The sequence below is a fragment of the Mus caroli genome, chromosome 15, assembly GCF_900094665.2.
Source record: "Mus caroli chromosome 15, CAROLI_EIJ_v1.1, whole genome shotgun sequence".
NCBI classification, from domain to species: Eukaryota; Metazoa; Chordata; class Mammalia; order Rodentia; family Muridae; genus Mus; species Mus caroli.
The window spans coordinates 65,431,294-65,454,577 of record NC_034584.1 but is presented as its reverse complement, the minus strand read 5'-3'; the positions used below and the strand labels follow the sequence as shown (position 1 = coordinate 65,454,577).

General features: G+C 43.0%; 1 protein-coding gene across 2 annotated transcripts in view; it reads left to right on the top strand.

The window, feature by feature from the left end:
- Col22a1 (collagen type XXII alpha 1 chain) overlaps positions 1-23,284 on the top strand; it is a 237,024-nt gene that overhangs the window by 163,059 nt on the left and 50,681 nt on the right. For both annotated transcript variants that reach the window (XM_021183654.1, XM_029469967.1), the window contains exons 41-46: positions 1,436-1,471; positions 3,124-3,177; positions 4,273-4,317; positions 7,626-7,673; positions 12,325-12,438; positions 16,117-16,170. In XM_021183654.1, coding sequence (XP_021039313.1) covers positions 1,436-1,471; positions 3,124-3,177; positions 4,273-4,317; positions 7,626-7,673; positions 12,325-12,438; positions 16,117-16,170 — 351 coding nt within the window. The remainder of the gene's footprint in view (positions 1-1,435; positions 1,472-3,123; positions 3,178-4,272; positions 4,318-7,625; positions 7,674-12,324; positions 12,439-16,116; positions 16,171-23,284) is intronic.

Sequence of the window (23,284 nt, the reverse complement as noted above, 5' to 3'; positions counted from 1 at the left end):
TCTCTCTCTCTCTCTCTCTCTCTCTCTCTCTCTCTCTCTCTCTGTGTGTGTGTGTGTGTGTGTAGCATCTGATGCCCCTCTTGGCATGGAGAGCAATAGAGGAAAGTCCCCTTCTGCACACACCCCTCTGTGTCCTTATCTGGTCTTTCCTTGTTTATGGATAAGGACTCAGCCATTGCTGACTGCTGTTAAAGTTTAGAAATTGGATAATAAGAACCCATCAATAGCTAAGTGATGCTATTCACATTCCACTAGCTTTTATTAGCCAAAATATTTCTGCATAGAAAATTGCTTGCTCGTTGATGGCTGCATCCTGGTCTACCGTGCATGTAGAAAATGAATGGAAATGCTTGTGTCTGTAGAGACCATTTTTTGAGTCTCTACGCAGCAACAGAATGCAATGTTGTGGTGGATGCCCTGTCATACAAAGCCTGTGATGCTTTCTCCAGAAAAAAAAAAAAAGAAAAGAAAAGAAAAAGCACATAAATATTTATGGAATTTTGTTATGATCCATTAAATGTCCCAGTTTTACTTGTTTTGTTGTTTGTGTTCCTTTGGTGTTTGTGTATGTTTCAAACATCTTGATCCAAAACCTAGAACCCTTCTCCCGCCTCAGACAGACCTTCTTCCCTCAGGGCTCTGCTTCCCTGTTGTCTCCTTAGATCTCTGCTTCCCCTGGTATATCACTGTGTAATTGGAAAAATGCTCATCTGCTCTCTGGAAGCGCAGGGGCATACACAATAGGGGACCTGGGTACTTCATCACAATGCAGGGACCCCAGCCTTTGTGTGAGCATTCTCCTCCCTCTTGGGAATGCTTATGCTTTCCTGGGTGCTGCTACAAGATGCAGGAAATAGTGAGCTGAGGACAGGGGCATGATTAGCTCCACTATGCAGGGTTTTCCCAGGTGTGACAAGGGGAGTCCAGAGACAAAGGCATGTCAGCTTTCCATATGAAAACACCAGTCTGGTAGCAGAGTCTCGTGGCACAGGCTGATCTGTTCTTGGGAAACTGAGAGATGCTCATTGATAAACTAAACTCTGGCCTATTCAGGAGTAACCAATACTTCTCCCAGGGTATGTAAGATGGGAAACTCTGGACACACACAGTGTCCACCATGTGGGAGCATCAGTGTATGACACTAGTTCAGGAGAGGATAGAGGGATCCATATTAGCAATACACTTTACAAAACAGAGCTTGGTGGTACATGCTTGTAGTTCCAGAACTTGGGAAGTGGAGGCAAAGGGACAAAGAGTTCAAGGTTATCCTTGGCTACATAGTATTGAGGCTAACCTGGGCTATGTGAGGCCCTGGGTTTTTTGTTTGTTTGTTTGTTTGTTGTCTTGTTTTGGTTTTGAAGAATGACCACAGCATGCTTAAATGGTGATATGAACATTCTTATTTGGTTTGCTAATTTGTTTATTCTTTTCTTAGGGTCCCTCAGGACGACCAGGAGATAAAGGACCCCCGGTACAGTATGCTTTAGATGGAGGATTCTTAGCCCAAGTCTAAATCAGAGGCAATCAAAAGTCACTCAAAATTCCTCATACTAGACAGACTCTCCAAAATAGGAGTATGAGCTTATGGGAACATTGGGACGGAAGGAAGTGGCAGGTTCAGTTAATCCAACATAACATTGTAAAGTCAGGCACACCGAGACTGGTTTTGCCTGTTAGCATCTTTCCATTACAGAAGTGGAGCCCCGATTAAGTGAATTTAGTCAAATGGTAAGAAGAACTAGTTTTTGGATTCTGGCTTTACCCAGCCACAGAGCCAGGAACACATGAGAGGTTTTCTTCTTGACTTATAATGTGGAGGCAGCCGCAGCCATGATCCATTGTGGAAATTTTGGGGGGCTCATTTTATTCTAATGCAACAAGAGAGCTCCCAAGATGAATTTCTTCTCAGGAACAGCCACCAGTGTTGGCCATTTTCAAGCATTCACTGTATGCTTGCTGATGCATCTTCTGCTGCAGGGCAGCTACATCATATCCAGTCTATGGCGCTGTGCATGTATTTTAAATTGATATTCATTTGTGGTTTCCGATTAGGGAGGATAGGAAATCTTGTGGATGTTGTGCTAGATGAAGAAACTGAGGCTCAGACCAATTGAGGTTTACGGCCATGGGATTTCACAGCAAGTTATGTGGAGTAGAGCTGAGGAGCATGGGACTCGGGATGAAGGGCAGCTCAAAGACCCCCAAGGAGGCCATTTCAGCTTCTGCAGAGCAGATAGCCAATACCCTGAGAAGATGTCATTTTCCACTTGTAGATCTAAGGAAATGAAGTCCATTGCCTGATGTTTCCTAGAAAATGTCAACATAATGGGAATGATCTTAAGAAAGTGATTAGTGTCAGCCATGAGCTAAGCATTTCGTTGGCTCTTGTGCAAAGAAAGTTGTTTAACCAATAAGCATGGGGCTGGCTGTGCAACTCAAGGTGTATAGGAAGGCATTCTGGATTGGTGCTCAGGCCTGGTTCTCCATAGGAGCTATGCCTTCCACTCCAGCAAGGGGCCACAAGGGGTTAATGCATGAGGCTCATGTCAGGCTCCCACAGAAGGTTTTCCTGAGCTTTGTGTCTATGGGCTGACCACAAGTCACCATAGAGTGCATCTGGCTCAGTAAGGTTTGAGCACAGTGCTTTTGACACATGCATTATTGTCAAATTGCTGTTCATGCTGCTGTGATAGCATGCTCTGGCAAAAGCACCGTAATTAATTTAGCTCTGTGCACGGTGTAGTCTGTTGTAGCAGGGAAGACAAGGCAGCAGGAGTGTGAAGTAGGTGCTTTCATCCCATCCACAGTTAGGAGATAGGAATGAGTACAAGCTAAGCACTATGATCACCGTCTCCATTTCCTATAGCTCAGGACCTCCTGATCATGTTTAAGATGGGGTCTTCTCCCATCAGTTAGCATAACTGCGATAATCCCCAAAGATGGCCATTTTCAAGCATTCCAAAAGCTTATCTCTGAGACAAGCCTAAATTCCATTAGGACGATTGCACGTCATACCAGTGATCTCTCTGCATAGCTTATCCTTGTATAGTCATAGCCAGTGGTAGCCAGACAAAGGTGAGCCCTGTCTTCTCACAGTTGGAGCCTGTCTTTCTTTTTCATCAGGGATCTCGAGGCTTACCTGGATTCCCCGGCCCCCAGGGACCAGCTGGCCAGGATGTAAGTAAAGCAGAGTGCTATGGGGTTAGTTATGGTTTAGAGTCTTTCCATGTGAGCTCATCTAACCACCTCCTAGCCTCCCTTGTCCATGTGCCCAGCATCTGTGCTCTGCCATGTTTCTGTGGAATCTCAGAGTGTTGGTTTATGTATTTTTAATTTTCTGTCAGTTGTGGCTTTTTGAATAATTCACACTTCTTTCTTAAGCATTTTTATGATGGTTTCAGAACCCTGTAGACTTCTGGGTCTCCAGTACACTGTCTCTTAGTTCTTGGTCATTCTGTTTTGATGATGTAGGGTTTGATTCTTTTATGGACTTCTTCCTGGACCTGCTCTGTCCCCCTCTCCTCAAGGGAACAACAGGCTCAGCTGAGGCCCTTTGGGACAAGACCCATTTATGATGCTGATGGCAGACATCTTTGGTCTTCATCTCCTGGACTTTGATCCGAGATCCCAGAGTTCAGGATCTGTAGGTCCTGGATCCTTAGCAGATCCAGGCACCAGAGGCATTTGATCCATACTTACTGGCAAAATGAACAAATGGCAGCTATGAGTTTTTAATAGGGCAAAAATGCTTCATTAAGCAACAGCGTTCTCTGCTTACCTCCTGCCTGTGCTTTTTTTGGTCCCCATTAAACAGAGACAGTCCAACCTTCTTCCATTCACTGCGTTCTATTTCAGAAAGGAAGCCCCTCTAGTTCTTGTTTCCTAACATTCAGGTTTACCTGTTCCCCTGTCATTCTTACATTCGTGTATCCAAGTCATCAATGAAAGCACTTTCTTCTCAAAGCTACTTCCACCCCTCATATTTGGAATAAAAGATCAAGACAGGTTTGCATGTGGGTGTGTCTTTGCATGCACACAATGTACACAAGGTGGTTGTAGTTTGAGATTCTAGAAGGGACTAATAGAAAGGTTTATACACTTACCACTGTCACTTGGAAAGTTTAACTAGGTTCCATCTTCAGAGTTGGGTATATTGCAGTTGAGTGCAACTGAGTCCCAGTTGGCTAAGTCAGAGAGTGATGGAGGGATGTGTAGAGTAGTTAGAGAGGACCTGGTCACCACAGTGATGGCTTTCTTTCTTCTTTCTCTTAGGGTGCACCAGGAAACCCAGGAGAAAGAGGGCCTCCTGGAAAACCAGTATGTCACCTGCCGGGTCTGGATGAATGCTGACTGTCAGACAGGGTGCCAGCGAGAAATAAAGTGCAATTAAGAGAGTTCGAGAGGCTTTAACGAGGGGACCAACCAGGCAGAGGGAAGTCACTTGTGGGGGTGGCGTGGGGGGGACAGTACAACCAGGGATATGCCACGGTGTGGAGCATGTCTGCTTGTTTATAGAGCCAGGTGCTGGCTAGAATGGAGGAGTGAGAGCTGTGGATTCAAAGCCACTGCCAGAAAGCCTGGCCTGAGGCAGGTGCGCATCTTCTTACCTTCCAAGCCCTTGGCAGGACCTCCCTTTCATCCAGTTCAGCCATGGACCATCAGGGGAGGATATCCCTGAGATAGAATGAAACAAGAGACAGGACAGAGTGTGGAGCTAGTGTGGAAAATGAATAATAGTGGCATCCATTGAAAATTCCCAACTTGCCCATTTTCAATTTTGGCTGGCTTGAGTGCTGTCACCATTTAGACAGCCAGAAGTAGTTATTTTGGTTCATATGAGAATGGGGGACTGATTCTCTATGAGCTTGGGGAGGTTCTGACAGGGCCCTAGCTTGATTACAAGCCAGATGAAGATGCAACAGGTATCTCTGAGGTACAGTAATCCCATCTCCTGGGACACATCCTGAATTGGCAGTGGTGGGGGAGAGGTACCCAAGATTTAGCCAGGCGACCAGGTCATTTTTGGCCTTTTTAAGGAAGAACTCATAAGACTGGGATGTCTGTGGGTGGAAAGGGCCTCTCCATGAGGAAACAGACCATTAGAAGATGCTAAGCAAGGTCCAAGAGAGTGTGGCCATCAGGCCAAACTCAAAGGCCTGGAGACTCATCCCACAGTCTACTGTTGGAATCAAGTTGCTCAGATGGACAGAAACTTCATGATGGGTCTGATGGCTTGCTTGTCCTCTTGGCAGACATGGCTTCAGGCAAGTTCCCAAGGCACAAAGAATATTGTGGACTCATAGAACCCTCCCTGTCTTGTTAGAGCTGGTGGCCACAGCAGAGAGAAAGAGTGGGATCTTGTTCTGTCCCTGGGTCTATGACACTTTTCCATTGAAGACTTCCAGAGGGATGCATATAAGTTACATTGGAAACTATGAAAATAACTCCTTTTTCCATCATAGACCCAGCTTTATAGCAGCCAGTGAAGCTGTTTGCAAGCTATGTCATCACTGCAGGGCAAGGCCATAGTGAAACAGGTAGATGAGCAAGACTCAGACCAGAGGCACTAAAAGTCTAAATTACATCTGCCATGTGCTAGACCTTGATACTACGTTGTTAGGATAAACTGGCAGAATACAACAAATGGTGTAGGCAGTTGTATCTCACAGATGGCCATCATAGGAGCATCCCAGAGAGCTCCAGCTTTCTTCAACTAGCCCCATCCCACATGGAGCTGCACAGGGAGTGACCTATAGAGCTGTCTCACCTTCAGGCAAGGCACGACCCCTGCACCTCCCAATCAATCAATGTCAGTATGGCTTCCCTATATGTTCTAGAATGTTCTCAGCAGCAGAGGCTGGGCAGGAATAAGGAGACTCTAGGCGGGTATAGGTTGCATTGTCTTTGTTCTAACACATTCCATGTGTTACCTGAGGTCATTGAGCTTAATCTTTAGCATGTGGCCAACTCCTAAAAGGTATCCATGACACCTGGCTATACATCTTATGTTTCCTGACTTAAGTTTACCACTTCCATATAAAGCCAAAGTGACTTTCTTCATAACTTTCCTGAGGATTACAGAAAAGTGATATGAGCAAGACCCTGATGAAATTATCTCAAAGCCTTTCTGTTACCTATACTCACCCCCTTTCCTCTGTGCCTCTGTGAATAATGCCCAACATACTCAAAGGGCTCATGCCACATATTAATAAGCATAAGCAATGGTATAAGATATCATAGTACAGTGCTAACTGCCTGACAATGTCCCATGGAAGTGGTATGGACCCACCCATGCCCTGCACAACTCATACGACCTCAGAAAAACATAAATGATCTCAACTGAAAAAATTTCCCTTTTAAACTAAAAGGTTAATAAATTTCTATTAGAAAGGTCATATTTTTCTCCAGAGTATCTCATGCTGACAGATGGGAGCAAGCGACTGTCTCACTCTGATATGCCTTTAGCAACTGCATGCTAAATGGGTTCTCCTTGCCGTGCTAGTCACTCCACACACACACCTCCACTCCCCAAATCTGCGATATTCTAGCCCCAGTGTTTCTCAGAAACCTTACAATTTATTTCTCAGAGAGTTGGTTGAATTGTTGAACTTTTCAGCACAGGAGACAACATACATCTTTTATAGCCACCAGCAATTAACTTCTCAACAGCAGTCAGATGGCTTGTCAATTACAGGATGAGGCTAAGCCTCTGAGCTAAGAAGATGGAAATTTATAGAAAAATTGTCTAGGTCTTCCTCTCTTCAAGGGTCATTACTATAGACAGTTGTTGGCCCAAGCTTCCCCGTGGAGTCCATGCTCTGCCTGTAGGGAGTTGTACTATTGTGCTCCTTCCCACTGCACAATCTTCAGCTTATAGCAGAGATTTCCAGCCTGGAATGAATATTTAAGGGTACCACTCCCCTGTAAGTTGTCTTTCATTTTCCATTTTCCCCAAGTGTTCCTTGAGCCCAATGCATTCTGAATTCTCCTCCTTTCCTGTGCTGCAGGTTGGTTACAGGCATCACAGGGCATGCTCCAACTCAGGGGTTTTTGTAAGTCCAGTGGTTATAGCATCTTACACACATACCTTTAGACATGTCTCATTTCCCCTTTCCAGAACCAAATATTTTCATCCCATAGTAAAGTATGTTATTTAAAATGTACTTTCTCCCATGAGAGCTGAAAACACTGGTTTATAATCATACTAGGCTCTGAATGATTAACAGCAATAGCTTTTGGCCGTTTGGAAGATTCATGACAGGTGAACTGTCCGCAGTCTATCCCTTTGTTTCCCAGTAATATCTGTGTAACCTATTAAGGTTTGATATGGACAGGGAGGGAGAACATGAGGGAACAACATGAGGAGACTGAAGACAGGAAGGCCTGAAGTTCTCTAGACATGTCCAAGCCTGAACAGCCTGAATGGATACTGCTCTAACATAGGCTCATTTGGTGGTCACCAGGCTTGGAAATCTGATAGACCTGCTTGTATCCCATGCCAATTCAAGCCTGCTGTGAATAGTCAAAACAACTTATACTCTGAAGGCCATTCACTCTCTGAAGATGCATGAAAGATACTGTATGTATGCATGTGTGTCTGCACTTACTTATTTTTACTTTGACAGGGCCCTTCTTCACTGCTGTCTCCAGAGGACATAAATCTCTTAGTAAAGGTAAACGTGCATGTGCTAAAAATGGTGATGGGGGAGTACAGGCCTGAAAACCTTTCAGCCTCCGGAACAAATATTCAATAGGACTAAGAACAGCAGCAGCAACATCTGTTATGAATTCACTGTATGACCAGTGCCTGTTAAATCCACATGATTCAATATGGCAGCCACCAACCACATGCAGCAGTGATTTGTTTTATGGCTATGCATATTTTGTATGCATGCATGTGTACTATGTGCATGCAATGCCCACAGAGGCACTGGATCCCCTGGAACAGGAGTAATAGATGGCTGTGAACTACCATGTACATGTTGGGAATCACACTGGGTCCTTTGGAAGAACATTCAGTTCTTTTAACTGCTTATCCATCTCTCCAGCAGCCACGCGTGTCTACCTAAAGTTATGTACAAATAAAGTTCAGGTCCTTGGTCATACTGGGCACACTACAAACCCTTAGTGCCCCTTTGCATTTAGGAGTTTCCTTATGAGACAGTGCAGGCACGGAACAGAATTTCTCCATTGGGTAATGTTCAAATGCTTGATGAACATTGTTTATTCAATTTTCAGTCCCATGAGGTAGGTATGGTTCATGTTATTATTCCATAAATACGAAACAAGAGACACAAAGAGGGTCAATGGATAGAATCTATTGTTTTGGAAACAGAATCCAGTGTTCATAGGCTGTACTTGGCCAGTACATATAAGTATGTCTTCTGTTTCGAAAATGGCTGGAGGCAGAACCAAACAGTTGGTTTCTGGTTCCTGGCAGTTCAAGAATAAAAACACACACAGACCTTTGGAGATAAAGACAGATGCTGAGCCTGTAGCCAGCACAGCCCTGACTTGATGGAGACATAACAGTTTCCAGGAGGATAGTTTCTTCTTCTGAGAGATACAAAGCACCTAGCATAACTGGACAAGACTAAAGTGGAATATGGCCAGAGTCTTACCTGGAAGCTGAATTGTGGAGCTGCCCAGGTGCATTGCTTAGGGGTCTTGAATCTTGACTGCTGCAGAGCTGGGCAGGGCTACAACAGCCTTGGATTCATATTCAAAAAGAAGCACTGTGCTGATGGTGATGGGAGTAGAGGACCCTTGGCTGGCTCTACTTCAAGCCTTTGTCTCAACACTGTATTTCACATGGCTATAGGTCTCTACTACTTGTATTCTTAAACCCAACTAATTACAGCAGAAGATTTACATGAACCCAGTGGGGGAGGGGCAAATAAAAAAAACATCCCATGAAAAAAATCTCAAAAGCTTGAGGCTTTTAATCTTCCTATACATTGAGATGTTTTAGTGGAAAATCAAATTTTATTAAAACATGAGTTTTTATTGGTTGGTTTCTGGTTCCTGGCAGTTCAAGAATAAAAACACACACAGACCTTTGGAGATAAAGACAGATGCTGAGCCTGTAGCCAGCACAGCCCTGACTTGATGGAGACATAACAGTTTCCAGGAGGATAGTTTTTTATTGACGGGAGAGGTTTTTCTTTTCTACGTGAAGAGATTTGTTTATTAAAGGCTTTTATTGACTTAGATAATTCTTCATGGTTTAGTGACTCTGTGAGGACTGGGATTTGTAGCAGCCTCCACCCTTTAGGATTTAAACCTTAGGATATCCAAATCTGTATGGCACTGACATGGAGAGGATGAGACTGTGAGGGTCAAGCCTCATACTTCATTGCCACATCACTGAGACCAACATTGACTCAAAGGATATTCTCCAGCTGCTATAAAGGATGCAGTTGTGTTCATCCAGGCAGACAGAAGCATAGTGATTACTTGAGCCCTTGTGGTCAGGTCTGGTGCTCTGTGCTTGAAAACCTTTAGACCATAACCTGCCCTATTGGATTTTGCTGGAACTGTGGAGCTGGCCATCTTTTGCTTTGATTCTTGAGTCTACAGCCACTCTGATGCTTTAAGTCTGACAGTCTATTCCAGCTAACTGGGAGCTATGAAGGTGTCTTTCACTACCAAAATAACCACTGTCCCTAAGCATTTTAGAACAACACATACCTCATCATGACAGCTTGAAAATTGCCTCAGTAGAAAGCCGCCCCGTAAAATTGACTTCTGTAGTTAGATCTTTGCCCTGGGAGGCCAACTTCAGAATGTGTTCATGAAATGCCTCCCTTTAGTAAATCTTACTTTATCTATCCCTCCCCCAAGTTCTTGGGCAGTGTTCCATTACTGACTTTCTACTATAATTGAGTCATGGATGAGTTTGTAGATGGAGCAAGACATTAGGTTAAGGTTGTAAAACAATAAACCACATAGTGATATATAGCAACTACTCTTTGTTATGCTTTAGTTCTGTGATTGCTTGATGGGATATTGGACATTTTCCATTCATTATTTCTTATTGTTGGACTTGAGGTCCTCAGTTCACAAGCAAGGAGATTGAGGCTCATAAATATGAGCCCATATTCCAAGTGGGCTGAAGCCTTGTAAAGTCATATGCCAGAGATACAAAGCTACATGCCAGTAGGGCCTAGTCATGGCCATCTGGTTGGAAAAAGGGCCCTATGGTTAGTCTCTAGAAATTCAGAGAATGCATGACTTACCCACAGAAGGGTTGTAGAATCTACAGAAGCTGAGTTCCAGGGTGTCATCAGCCAAGTAGAACATCAATTAGGGGGTGCTTGACTCATTTTGTGCTGATTGATATTCAAGACTAGTTCAGAAGGTTGGGTCTGGCATTTTTCTGGAACAGTAGGCTATGTAAGACCACAACTAAGGAAACAAGACAAAGTGGTAAGGATTTTACATTTCCAAGTCCAGAAAAAGTCTTAGCAGCTTGAATGTTTGCTGTCATCAAGTTAGCTTCATTTTTGCTCATCTATCCCTATCTCTATCCACCCCTTCCACTTAGTCATTGAAACATCATTCACCATCCATCCAACCATTCATTTACCTATCTATTTCATCCAATCATCCACCTACCCATACATCCATTTATCCACATCATCTACCTACATCCATCCATCTGTTCATCCATCCATCCATTGTTACAATGGCCCAATTGTACATCTCATTTAAATGTACTGTAATAAAAAAAGCTTAGATCTTCTCCGCTCTTCTAATTTTAAAAGAAAGAAACCAGGAAGCATGTGGTTTCTTCCTCCATTTTACCTCACCATTTCTTCAGATACTCCAGCAATTATACTACCTTCTAAATATACAGTTTATCAAACAGCATGTTGAAAGAAGAGAGACATGAAAAAGTCGAATGGTTGGTTGGTTGGTTGGTTGGCTCATGATTAGACATTTGCTTGGGTCTTTGGGTTTTATTGATTGAACTTAGAACCATGAAAGACTATTTGCTGTGGGCTGTCTCTGCAAAAATCAAGGCTGTTCTCACTCTCTATTCTTTGTGGGGAAAGAATAAACTTACAAGCAGACCACCTAAGAGTGAGATCAGTCTATGAGAGTATGATGAGCCCATCTCTGTCCAGATGCTATCAGGAAAGCTTAGAGAAGATATATGTAAAGTATATTTGAAGATTATATATAAGAGAAGCAAGAGAAAGGAGAACTTGCTTTTATTAAAGAAAAAGTAGTTTCTGAGATTTGAGGACATCCCAGGTGAATGCAGAATCTCTTGAGACTGCAAGTCATTGACTGTGAACCCATAGAGTGGTCACATGCTTTTATTTGGCCTTCCATACAGAGCACTCAGTGGACCTTAGCTAATATATTTATTTCGTGTTGATTAACACCAACTGACCTTTAGACTTATACAGTTGGTGGTCTCAGCACAGTATCCAACAGACCAGAAGCTTTGCAAAGTATCTTTTACAAATGAGTAATGGGCTAGTAACAATGGCTGAATCTTCTGGGTATTGTCTACCTGGTCTCACTATCTTCCTAATGCGTTCTTTGCGTTATCTTATTTAAGTTTACTATAAGAAGAGCAAAAATAGAAGAATGTAGGAGCAGGTGATCCAAGAGAGGGGTACAGGATAAGGCTGGCGTAGTTAGGTTACTTGATACTTGGCATGCTGAGAACTTCCAAGGTCAAGAGGTGACACAGATAAGTCTGAGACTTTGAATTTACTCCAGGAACAGCTTTTACCTGTCTTGATAAAAAGCAAAGCTGAGTTCCTAGTAACATTTATTAAATGCCTGTCTTGGGAAAAGAAAAGGGCTAAGCAGGGTCACAATGTGGCTTTGTGTCACAGCCAGGACACACTGTGCTAGGTGCCTGTGGCCTCCTTTGTTCTCCTTTCTTAGGGAGCCACTTTCCCTTGGCACACCGCAGAGACTTTTCCTCCTGGCTTTGTTCGACTCTGTCCTCAGGGCAGAACATGCTATTTCTAGTAACACTAAATGTTTATCTTCACTGTGCACTCTTAACGTTTTTGTTCATGCTCAGGGGCATTTTTATATGAATTTTGACATCATTTTCTCAGGCCATACTTCCAGCCAGGTGTCTGGCTAGAATTAGAGAAAAACTGGGTAATGATTAAGACTCCTCATTTATGCCCAAATAAATTTGGACACAAGTGCCTGGACCATGACAATCCATCAATTTGATTTTCCATCTTTGTTGGCATTTATAACCAAGTATCACCTAGAGGGTGGGATGTGGGGCCACTTTGCTTGGCAAATAGCTGAATTATTTACTTAATCTCTCTTTTCTTCCCTAAGGATGTGTGCAATGACTGCCCTCCTGGTCCCCCAGGCCTCCCAGGTCTGCCAGGTTTCAAAGGGGACAAGGGTCTTCCAGGAAAACAAGGGAGAGAAGGGACAGAAGGCAAAAAGGTAAGGAGAGGGAGAGCTAAGGCTCCTTTCCTCCAAGGAAGAAATTCCACTGTGGAGATCCAGTGTGGCCTTCATTTCTTTGAGAGGATTCAGGCTTTGGGACTGTTTCGATGACAGTGGAGTACAAGGAATGCAGACTGGATATCTGCAGGTCTTTGCCATTTTATGAAAGTATTGCCTGTGAAATTCCAATGTATTGTAATATCGAAAAATTCATGTTCCTTTTGAGGCTCTTTCCCACCACCTCCTGTCATTCCATCTGTCTGACTTTGAGATATTTAGAATGTTCTAGTGGCCACCGTAGACCTTCAGACCCATTTTTTTGCCTATCACACACACAAAGCCCAGGAGTTTCAGAAGCTGCTTTCTTTAGTGCCAGCATCCTGGGAACTTGGAGCAGACTCTGCCTTCTGGATCTTGTTTCTCTTCAGCATTTTTATAGAGGAATAGATCAGAGGTGAGATATCAATTCCAATTTAGTGTGTCCTTCTGGACACCTGGGTTTTGTTTTGGAGAATCCTCTTCCTTTTTAATCATTTCCTTCTTAGTGGCTGGGCAAGGTTCGTACACCCCAAGGCCATTGAGGTTTGTGGACATCCTGAGACATCTGACAACATCCCCAATTAAGATTACCCCATAAGCCAACTATCAGTAGTGTGTATGTAAAGATTCCTTCCTTCAGGGTAAAGTCAAAATGTCGTCTTATAACATAGACTATAAGCTGCCATTCCCACTCATTTACCCAAATATTCACTTTGTAACTCCCTAATTTTGAGACTCCTTTAAGTGTATTCCAAGACCCAGTGCCACACACCTGTAACTTCAGTGCTAGCGAGACAGAAGAGGATCATAGTTTGAAACTATCCTGGGCAGTGTAATAAGTTCCAGCCCAGATACAGAGTGGGGCATTATATCATTCCCCAACGCCACAAAAATGTGTGTTGTTCAGTATGTAGGCACTGGAGTGACCGGAAATAAAAAGCTTGAGTTCCGGTTTTCATGCAATGCATGGAGTTCATTTCATTCAGCAGACTTTGAGCTATTTAGTGTGTCCAAGTTGCTACAGTAGACCTTGAGTGGTGCTTAGGTAGTTTTCCCAGAGAGGAAGGATAAAATTGAGAGTAAAATCTCATGACAGCAATGGAAATATCTCCACAAATGCAGGAAAAGGAAAACAGTTTTGATATTGAGTAAATATCTACCAGAATGTGTTACACACTGCAAGGCTATATGCTAAGAGATTGCTAAGGCAAAGTGGATCCCCACTTCATATAACCAAGTGAGCCAAACACCCACGGTAGGCATTTTCTCAAGATAAACCTCGGTAAGCCCTTTAATAAGAGGACTTAACAACACCATTTATCATACATGCCTGGCTTATAAGAACTGGCAACTGTAACACTGGCCCAGCTGATTGGCTTTTATCTAGAGTTCAGAGAGAGAAATTCCCCTCTGTGTGATAGGAGGAAGCTATGCAGCCCGAAGCATGGATCGTGTTAATATTATACAGCAATTAGAAGTTAGAGTCATTTCCTTGCTGATTGCATTTCAGAGATGACCCTTGAGAAAGACACTCATAGGTTATAAGTCTACCAAAAATCCCGTTTAGCTTTGAAACGGAATTGTGTACATTTGAGAACTCATAATGATGTCATCCAACCAAAGAGAAAGAGAGGGGGGGAGAGGGAGAGGGAGAGAGAGAGAGTCAAGTTCCTAACTGATACCATGTTCCATATTTATATGGGACAGATATGAACACAGGTATGAAATACAGTCTTTATTTTCTCTCTTGTGCCTCAAGCACCAGATGTTTCCCCTGAAGAGGTCCAAAAATATAGGTGCAGCTAGCCTGCATTTTTATGACAAGATTCCAGACATCCCTCTATATCCTCTGGAACTCTGGAAAGGGTCCTAAAACACATCCTAAAACCAACTTGAGTAAGAACACTTCCCCTTGATCAGTTCCCCAAGTGATAAAGTCATCAAAACAAATGTATGTGTTTGTGATATTTCTCATGAGATATTTTTATAGGATATGAAGTGGACATCCTTGGATCCTTATAGATCTGTATAGGATGTGAAGCGGACATGTTTGGGTGTTTTCTTCTCCTGGATTATTTTTAAAAACTCAAAGAACTTTTAATTTTAGTTTGCAGGTCTGCAAGAAGAAAAGAGACAGGAGAAAGTGTTCTAAAGGGACAGGGGCAAGGGAAAGGAGACAGTGATGGAGTATATGCAACATGGAAGCAGGGTTGTTGCAGGAGGAAGGAGTCCAAGGATTTGAGGGCAGGGATGTGCAATGGATGAGCAAATAGGAATAAAGTATAATGTCATTAGATATAAAAATATAACAATGAAGTTTATTACTTTGCATACTAAGCAATGAGTTTTAAAGCAAATAAAGGAAGTAATGATGTGGGATGAGAGACAGAGACAGAGAGAGGGGGGAGGAAAGAAGGAAGGAAAGGGAAGGGAAGGAAGGGAAGAAAGGAAAAGAAAGGAAGACAGCCTCTTTACTTGGTTACTCTCAGGAGCCCTCCCTTTGGGGTACTGCCAGCAGGTGGCTCTCTGGTGACATCTCCACATCACTTAGGGGTAGTTTAGATAAATCCTTTCAGGACTCCTTAGAACACACCCTTCCATTACAGCAATGAGGTTGGGTTAAATGTTGTCGGTTAAAAACCAATAGCAAAAAACAAAAACAAAAACAAACAAACAAAACAAAAACAAACAAACAAAAAAAAAACAATAGCAACAGTGTTTGGAACTCAAGCCATTCTGAAGATCCACTCTGCTCCCTTCCTCCTGGCAGGAGCTGGTGGGCATCTGTGATCCCATCCTGCCCTCTGGGAAGCCCCTCTTCAGAGCTGGACAGCTACCATTCTATGTGTTACAAAGCAAGAACAACCATCCCAAAGTGCCTCATGTATCCAATCATGCATGTATCAAATCATGCATGTATCCAATCATGCATGTATGTACACATATAAAGCACATGGGAACACATAGGAAGACTCTCCAACTTCATCAGCCAGGCAGAATGTTCTATGCTGAGTGCATTAGATATTTATTAATGCCCAAAACAATAGATATATGTGGCTGAGTTTTTAGTTCTGGATCGGATCTCCCCCATGGTGGCTCTCAACCCCTGTGTTATAATTTCTTTAGTTTTTCTGTGATGATCAGTCAAGGTCTTTCCATGGCTTTCAGTTTAGTTCTGAGTGTCACACCGTCCCAGTCCCTCTTCCCACATGAATGTGCAATACAGCTGCCCAATGAAATGGAGACTAGGAAATTGGGTTTCCTAGGATGAAGAGTTGGACAAGGAGCAAATGTGGGAGAGGCAGTACAAGGTGGGAGTACATTGTTCACCCTTATTGCAAAAGCAGTGCACTGTTAATTCCCATCATCTTCTGCTAGTCACAGTTCAACTATGTGAATATGGGAAGGAGGGGGTATTGGGCCACTTTGGTAACTGAATACCGCATCATTACTAGCTATACATATTAGTGGTAGTTAGACCTATGATTTCCTGGCCATGTTTGATAGCATGCTTGCCCACACATAATAAAGAATCTAGCTGCCTTATAAGGTTTATGCCTGGTGATAATTTCAATGTGAGCTTTTCCTCAGAATTATTATTTTCTTAATTTCTACATCCTTTTGTCTCTACTACAGGGAGATACTGGGCCCCCAGGCCTCCCTGGGCCTCCAGGAGTAGCTGGACCACAGGTCAGTGAATCTCACTAAACATTGTATATTCTCCTATGTCACTGCTTCATCTAAGTTTGAGGCAAGTACTGCCCAACAGCCTTAACATCTGGGAAGTCTGGCTTCAGGTTGTATCTCTAACTTTCTAGTGACCTGGAAAGCTATGTGCAGTCTGCAAGCCTCAGTTTCCCCTCTGCAAACATGTGGTACACATAGTATGATCATCAACAGTACTGAAATGTACTGGATAATAATGAATTTAGTATCTGATACTTCAACTTCGCGGCATAGAATTAAAACAGTTTCCAGAGGAGTGCTAGAACTGAATTATAGGATGATAAAATAACTGGTGATCGATTAAAAAGCAGTGAGCCAAGTGTTTCATAAATGTGAGTGAGCGCTGTTACCCTCAAGGGAACACAAGGCACACACTTAAAGGTATCTGTGTGAGGCCATAGGGTTGGGAAGAGGCCACCAGGGAGGAAACAAGCATGATCTCAACCAAAGATCAGGCAGGGAAATGCTCTCTGCTTGTTGCAACAAGTGTTACTGGCCTGTAGCCACAGGCTGTTGGTGTAGCAATTCAGCTATAAGACAAGAATGCACAGAGCTGGGTTGGATCATGGCCGATAGACTTACTTCCCACTGTTGTCCTCTTTTGATGCTCGATAGTGAGTCCTCTCTAGTGTGGCCTCTGTGTTAATAGTGAGGGAGGATTGGTTCTTTGTATCTCTTCCTGGGTTCTGTCTGTATGGAATGTCACTCTTCTAATAGTGTGGATCATGGGGATTTGAGGTCAGGAGTGAGGCATGGCCTTGGACTCTTGGCTTATGACCTTTGGAGAATTTCTTAACTTCTCTGCCTTCCTGTTTTAATGAACAGAGGAGTGTCACCATGACAACTGAAGGTAAAATGCTGTCATCGGTACTTGGTAACTTACAGACTCAGTCTGTTTATTGTTCTTCCATCCCCTGGGGTCATAGCCAGAAAGATGGTATATATAAAATCTTAGTGGTGGCCAGAAATCTCAGTAATGAAGTTAGAAAAATTATTTTAATGCAATACCATTGGGAAATTTGAAATGGATATGAAAAATGAAAAACCAAAAACCAAAACAAACAAACAAAAAACAAAAGATATAAACAATTGAAACAAAGCCAAGACCAACTCATACATAACTGACTGTCCTCAAACCTTTTTGGCTAGTCCCAGGTGGTCCAAAGCCCTCTCTGGTTACATTTTGAAAGTCTCTTCATTTTGGATTCTCTCAATTGATTTTAGATTTTTAGAATATTTCTTTGGAATGTGCTTTAATCTTGTGTACTAATTATTTTTTTATCAAATTGCTTGGATTGGTGAGATGACTTTAGTGAGTAAAAGTGCTTGCTGCCAAGCTTGGTGTCCTGGGTTTGATTCTTGGGACCCATATGGTAGAAGGAGACTCCTGACTCCTGAAAGTCATACCCTGAGCACCACATTTCACTGTGTTGTGTGACCCCCCTCAAAATAAATGAATGAATAAATGTAAAACAAAAATTTCAAAGGTGAATTTTTGCCTTGCCTCAGACCCAGCCCTTCAATATGGTGTTGTCTTATGTTCAATTTATGTTTATTTTGTGTATATAAGTATTTTACCTGGATGTAAGTAAGAATACCACATGTATGAAGTACCTGTAGAGCCTAGAAGAGGTCACTAGACCCTCTGGACCTAGAGATACAGATAGTTGTAAGATGTCAGCAAGTTGAGCCCAGGTCCTCTGCATGAACAGCCAGAACTCCCAGAGCTGCATATTACTATAATCACAAAGCAATAAACCAAACAAGATAAACGTAGGTGGTCTGACCATAACCAGAAGATGGGTCATGAGAAGAACTATCTAGATCTCTTAGGCCCTGCCAGGCAGGTTCAAATGCTGATCGTTTGTGATCCATACATATACTTGGTCAAGATTTAGATGGTTTTGATGCAGTTAAAGAATTTGGCTTCAAAAACTGATGTTATTTGTTTTCCTTGAACATAGACCTGGCAATTTGTCCAAGGGCAGTTTTACATTGAACAGTACCAACAAAGTCACATCACTGAATGTGCTACTGCTCAGTGCACAAGGCTCCCTCTCTGATTCTGCAAGGAAGGCTCATGCATTCCCCTGGAGAGCTCTGAGAAATGATGTCAGCTGTTTCTTAGTTGACCTTTGCTGCCATTGTTCTGACTGCCAGGCTTAGCCTCTGACAAGAAGCTGCCTTTATCTAGAGAAACAAAAAGTGAATCAATCAAGCCAGTGTACTCCCTGCATTGGAAACAGACAATTTTCTCTGTCATCTCTACCCAGCAGGAAGCACTAATGTTTTGGGATGGTGTATCCATTCCTGTTCTCTTATTATTCACTACAAGGGAGGATGTTCTTTAAATATTTTGAAAGAGCTATGGCCAGAAAAAGAACAAAGTGCTGTGTTGGAAAGCCAGGGCTCTTGTTCCTCCAGTAGATAACTGGTGGTGATCTTGAAAAGTCTTTGGGGCTCAGAGACAATAGAAGTGTTCTAAGGGCAAGGCTATCACCTACATGATATGACCTCCTATAATACTGAACATGATTCTGTGAGGGAAGGTGTTTCATTTTTCAGATAAGGAATCTAGAGTTTAGGAAGACAAGATGCCAGAAATCAAGGCTGAAGATAGTACAGCTGAAGTTGACCTACAAGTCCATAGTTCACCATACTTCTAGCTACTCTAATAGTGACACCCGTACCAGCACCTAGAACAGCTCCCATTCGAGTCCCCTATTCCTTCTTTGTGGCCTGCAGCAAGACTACTGGGATAAAAACCTATCCTTGTTACCATGCACTGTTGATGAGTGACTCATGGAGGACTTGATGCCTCCTCTGAGAACTTGCAGGTTGTTGTCTTGGTTCTTGGTGTCCAGTTTCTCTGCTTTTCCCTTGCCCCATGGAGATCTGTTTATAAAAAGATAGAGTGAAAGGTATATTCTATGGAGGGGGAGTCAGATATGGGGGAAGGGGATGCCTTGGCGGGCCCATGCCAAGCTATTCCTTTCCCCTGAGGGACCAGACATACGATGGTATAGTATAGAATAGAGTTTATTCAAGGCATGAGTTATGAGGGGAGTTAAGAGGGTAATAGAGGCAGAGATAGGCAGAGAGAGGGAGAGAAAGTAGAGAAGAATAGAGGCCTGCCATAGCCATGGCCGTGAGCACATTGGAGAGATGGAGAAGAGAATGGGGAAGGCAGGGTGGGGGGAAGGAAAGAGCCCAAGAGAGCAAGAGAACAAGAAATCAAGAGAGCAAGGAGGGGGCAAGCAGCCCCTTTTATAGTGGGTTTGGCCTACCTGGCTGTTGCCAGGTAGTTCTAGAGAGGAGCATACCTGGCTGTTGCCAGGTAACTGGAGGTGGGGCTTAGACAGAATGCTAACACATAGCACTTACCAGAAAATAGATTTGTTTCTTCCTCGTGTATCCTTGCCCACCAAACATTATCTTTGCAAAATTTCTGAGCACAAAGATGTGTTTGTCAGCAGAAAATGTTCCATTGGATAGAGAAGCAATGACCACTGTTAGCATCCTTTGGTCACTGAGGACTTTGAGTGTTCTCTGGTCTCCCTGCATTGCCAAGAAGGACTGGCTCCTTGGTTTGCAACTGTGACTCAGTATCTGGCAAGCATTTCCTGTGATTCATCCTTCATGCCTCTATGTAGAGTCTGTCTACAAAAGGTGGAGGTGGGGCTGCGGAGCTTAGCACCATGGATAGTTTCAGAGCTTCCATCCTGGTTTTAGAAACTACAGGGGCAGGGCCTAGGGGCTGTGTGCTGTGATGTTTGCCAACCTTTTAAAGGAAGAACAGGGAAAAAGATGGCAGTCATGGTGACAACCCTGGGAGCATGGGTTTCTGCATTTAGCTGTAAGAGCTTCTCTTGCTTGGTAATGATGATGGTTTAACAGCTGCCTCTGAAAAGGATTTTATTTCCTGCTCAGTTCACATCCTCAAACAGGTCATGGGTCTAATGGGACCCTAAAATGGATCTAGAGATACCCTCTAGAGCAGGCATGCACGCTGAAAAGTTCTAGCTGATTCCGAGGTAATACTGCAGTTTCTTTTGACAGTTAGTATCCAAGAATCTCATCCTTCAGAGGTCACCAGGGCCATTTGCTTCATGCTATCTTTATAAACTGCTCCATCTTCCACTCACATTTGCACAGTGCTGGGGACTATCACCACATGTTCCATTTAACATCATCCTTCAAAGTCAAGTAGTACAGGGAGAACTCAGACATAGGCCATTCTTTTGATGAGAGCACACAGAGAAGATAGTGTGGCTGGAGGCTCTTAAATTGGCAGACATAGCCTTGACTTTTGGAAGCTGGTACCTCCCCAGACTCCCCTGCCTTCTGTTACCTGAACGAATTCACTTACTAATTACATTACTTGGACATTTTGTCAGCTTCTCTGAATCTTTTCAGTTTGTTATTTAAAGATGCTGACTGGACAGGTGGTTTGCTCCTGCATTTTAGTTGCCCAAACCATGATTAGAACTCTAGTTGTAAAACCTAAGCAGTGAACAATGTCTTAAGAACCAAACAAAAGGACATTTTTAAACCCCAGCATGTAGGAAGCATTTAATACACATGGCTGATGGTGATCCTCATGGCACATAGGTCATTGGGCTTAATAACAAGCATGACAAATACCTGGAGGAGAGTAGAGGAATTTAAAGAAACCATTGTCAGTGGGACAAGAGGTAGCCTGTGATACCTCCCAAGAAGGTGTATTTTAGTTGCTTGAGGGATTAAGCAGGATTTGCAATGCATCTTGGAAGGGGAGGAGTTTCTAGGCCCAGCACAGTGGGCCTCATATGAAAGGAGCAAAGGCTGTTTGCTGGCAGAGTTCACACCCTCCCCTCCACAGCTTGCAGACCCCAGGAGGAGATCCAGCAGCTTTGAGTTACAAAGGACAAAGCACAAAGGGAGACTCTAAACAATGGAAACACAAACAAAATGGTACCGTTTGATTATATTAATTTAGAATTATATTTAAAAGCAAATCAATGTCTCCTTCTAACCTAAGAAACGTCACTGCAAAGATAGAAAAAGAAACAATCTTATCATCCGCTGAAGGCTGATTCAGAATACAGTGAACACCGTAGCTTGGGTAGGAGGCGGGAGAGTCAAAACGACTTAAGTCTTAGGTAGCCAGTCTGTAGGGTTGGATTTAGCATATGTGTCTCAGGAAGTGCTATTCAGGACTAAGATAGAGGACATGTCACCCCATTCATCAACCACATTCATTGCAAATGGGCTACGTACCTGTGTGATCATCAGTAAGGTAGGGGCCTTACACAAGCATCTCCAGTCTTTACCACAGGGGGTGGTTTTGTTCCTGTGATCCAGACTGCTCCCTATGTTAGTATCTCTCTTTCCAGCAGGAACTAGGAAAGAAAGGCACCCCCTTCCCCACCGTGTTTATTAAATTCCAGAGAGATGATTACTAGGTTCTGAGAAAGGCTTTAATTGAGTTCCTGGCAATGAATAGGTAGAATATTTGTATATTAGTTACTTTTCTATTGCTGTGATAAAACACTGCAGAGGAAAGCAGGTTATCAGGCCCTTGGAGTATGCCTTGCCCTGGATCTTTCCTATAGCCCCATTCTCTACTTCACGGCTTCTCTGATACACATTTTTCTGCTCCCTCATGCTGCTCTTACCATTATGATTGATACCTCTGAAAATATGAGCCAAAATAAATAATTCATCTTTTTCTGTCAGGTGTTTAGTTGCAACTACGCAAAAGTAGCAAAAGTAAAGAACTGTGCATGGGGAGTGATATAGTTCCTTATTATTTATTCATTTATTTGTTTGTTTATTCTATGGAATAGATTCTTTGTATAGGACTGCATTGAGAAGCAAGAATGAAGCCTTTGGGAAGGGTATTAAATAACGATCTAAAGAGAACTGGGCTAGTAAAATGGTCCTGTAGCTTTGCAAGGATAAAAGCCCTGAGAAGATGGGATTTAGAGTTGCCTTTTGATTGTTGAACTTCCAGTGTACAACCATGTATCTCACCTGATGTTAACGTGGTTGATCTGCCTTCTCCACTCTCATCAAATCTCAAGAAATCATAAACCACCTAAACCAGGCATCATAGCCCCAAGAGAGTCAGGAAAATGACTTGGTTGGGAAGAGGTTACTTGGATATTTGATAATCAAACAGACTGAGTCCCTACTCTTCATGTTCTGTGACCTTGGGTGGCCGATTAAAACAATTATTGGTGGATTTAAAAAAAAATTCAAAATCTCACACTGCCTAGACTCTTCTGGAATTCACTATGTAAATGAAAAGTACCTTGCATTCCTTCATCTCCTGCCCTCCCTGCTCAAGTGTAGGGGTTATAGCTGGTGCCACTGTTCTTAGCCCAGATGTCTTATCACTCTGCAAAGACCAAGGTCAATGACTAAGGCAGATGTCTTAGACATTTTATACACTTAGCCATGAGCTCAGCTTACAGCCAAAACGTTACATGTAACAGGGTCTTTTGAAGCCCTAACTGAATGCCTAGAAATGTCAGATCCCTTCCTGGAAGGAAATGAGTCATGAATGGAGGTGGCTGTGTTTGTGCAGATCTTTGTCTGTAGTGGGCACGGAGACAGGGACAACTATGGGGATCCTGAGCTGCTGGCATTCTTATTGTTGCCAGCTGAATGTTGAAACCACTCTACAGCTAGACTGAAGATTGGGATTTGAAAGGAATACATTTACCTTTAAGGCCAATTGTCCCTGAATGTCAGTGAGGCAGTGTGAAGCTCTGTGACACTGCTTTGATTTTAAAGTGGGTGTAGATAGAATGCCAACTTTAGGCACTTAGATATAACAGCATGTAAAGATGATGGAATCAGTTTTTTTCCTGTGAACTATTTTCTTCCTTCCTCTAAACAATGACACCTAGCGCTTTATAAGCAATGATTCATAGCACAATCCAGGGACTGTGGGATAGAGTGTCATTAGCCGTCAGCCATGACATCAATGAGCTGCTGTGTGCTAGAATAAGCTGAACGGAAAGAGGGCCGGATTTCACCTCTCATGAGAAAACTGCTGGGCTCTGGACTCTCTTACATTGACCTTCCCCAC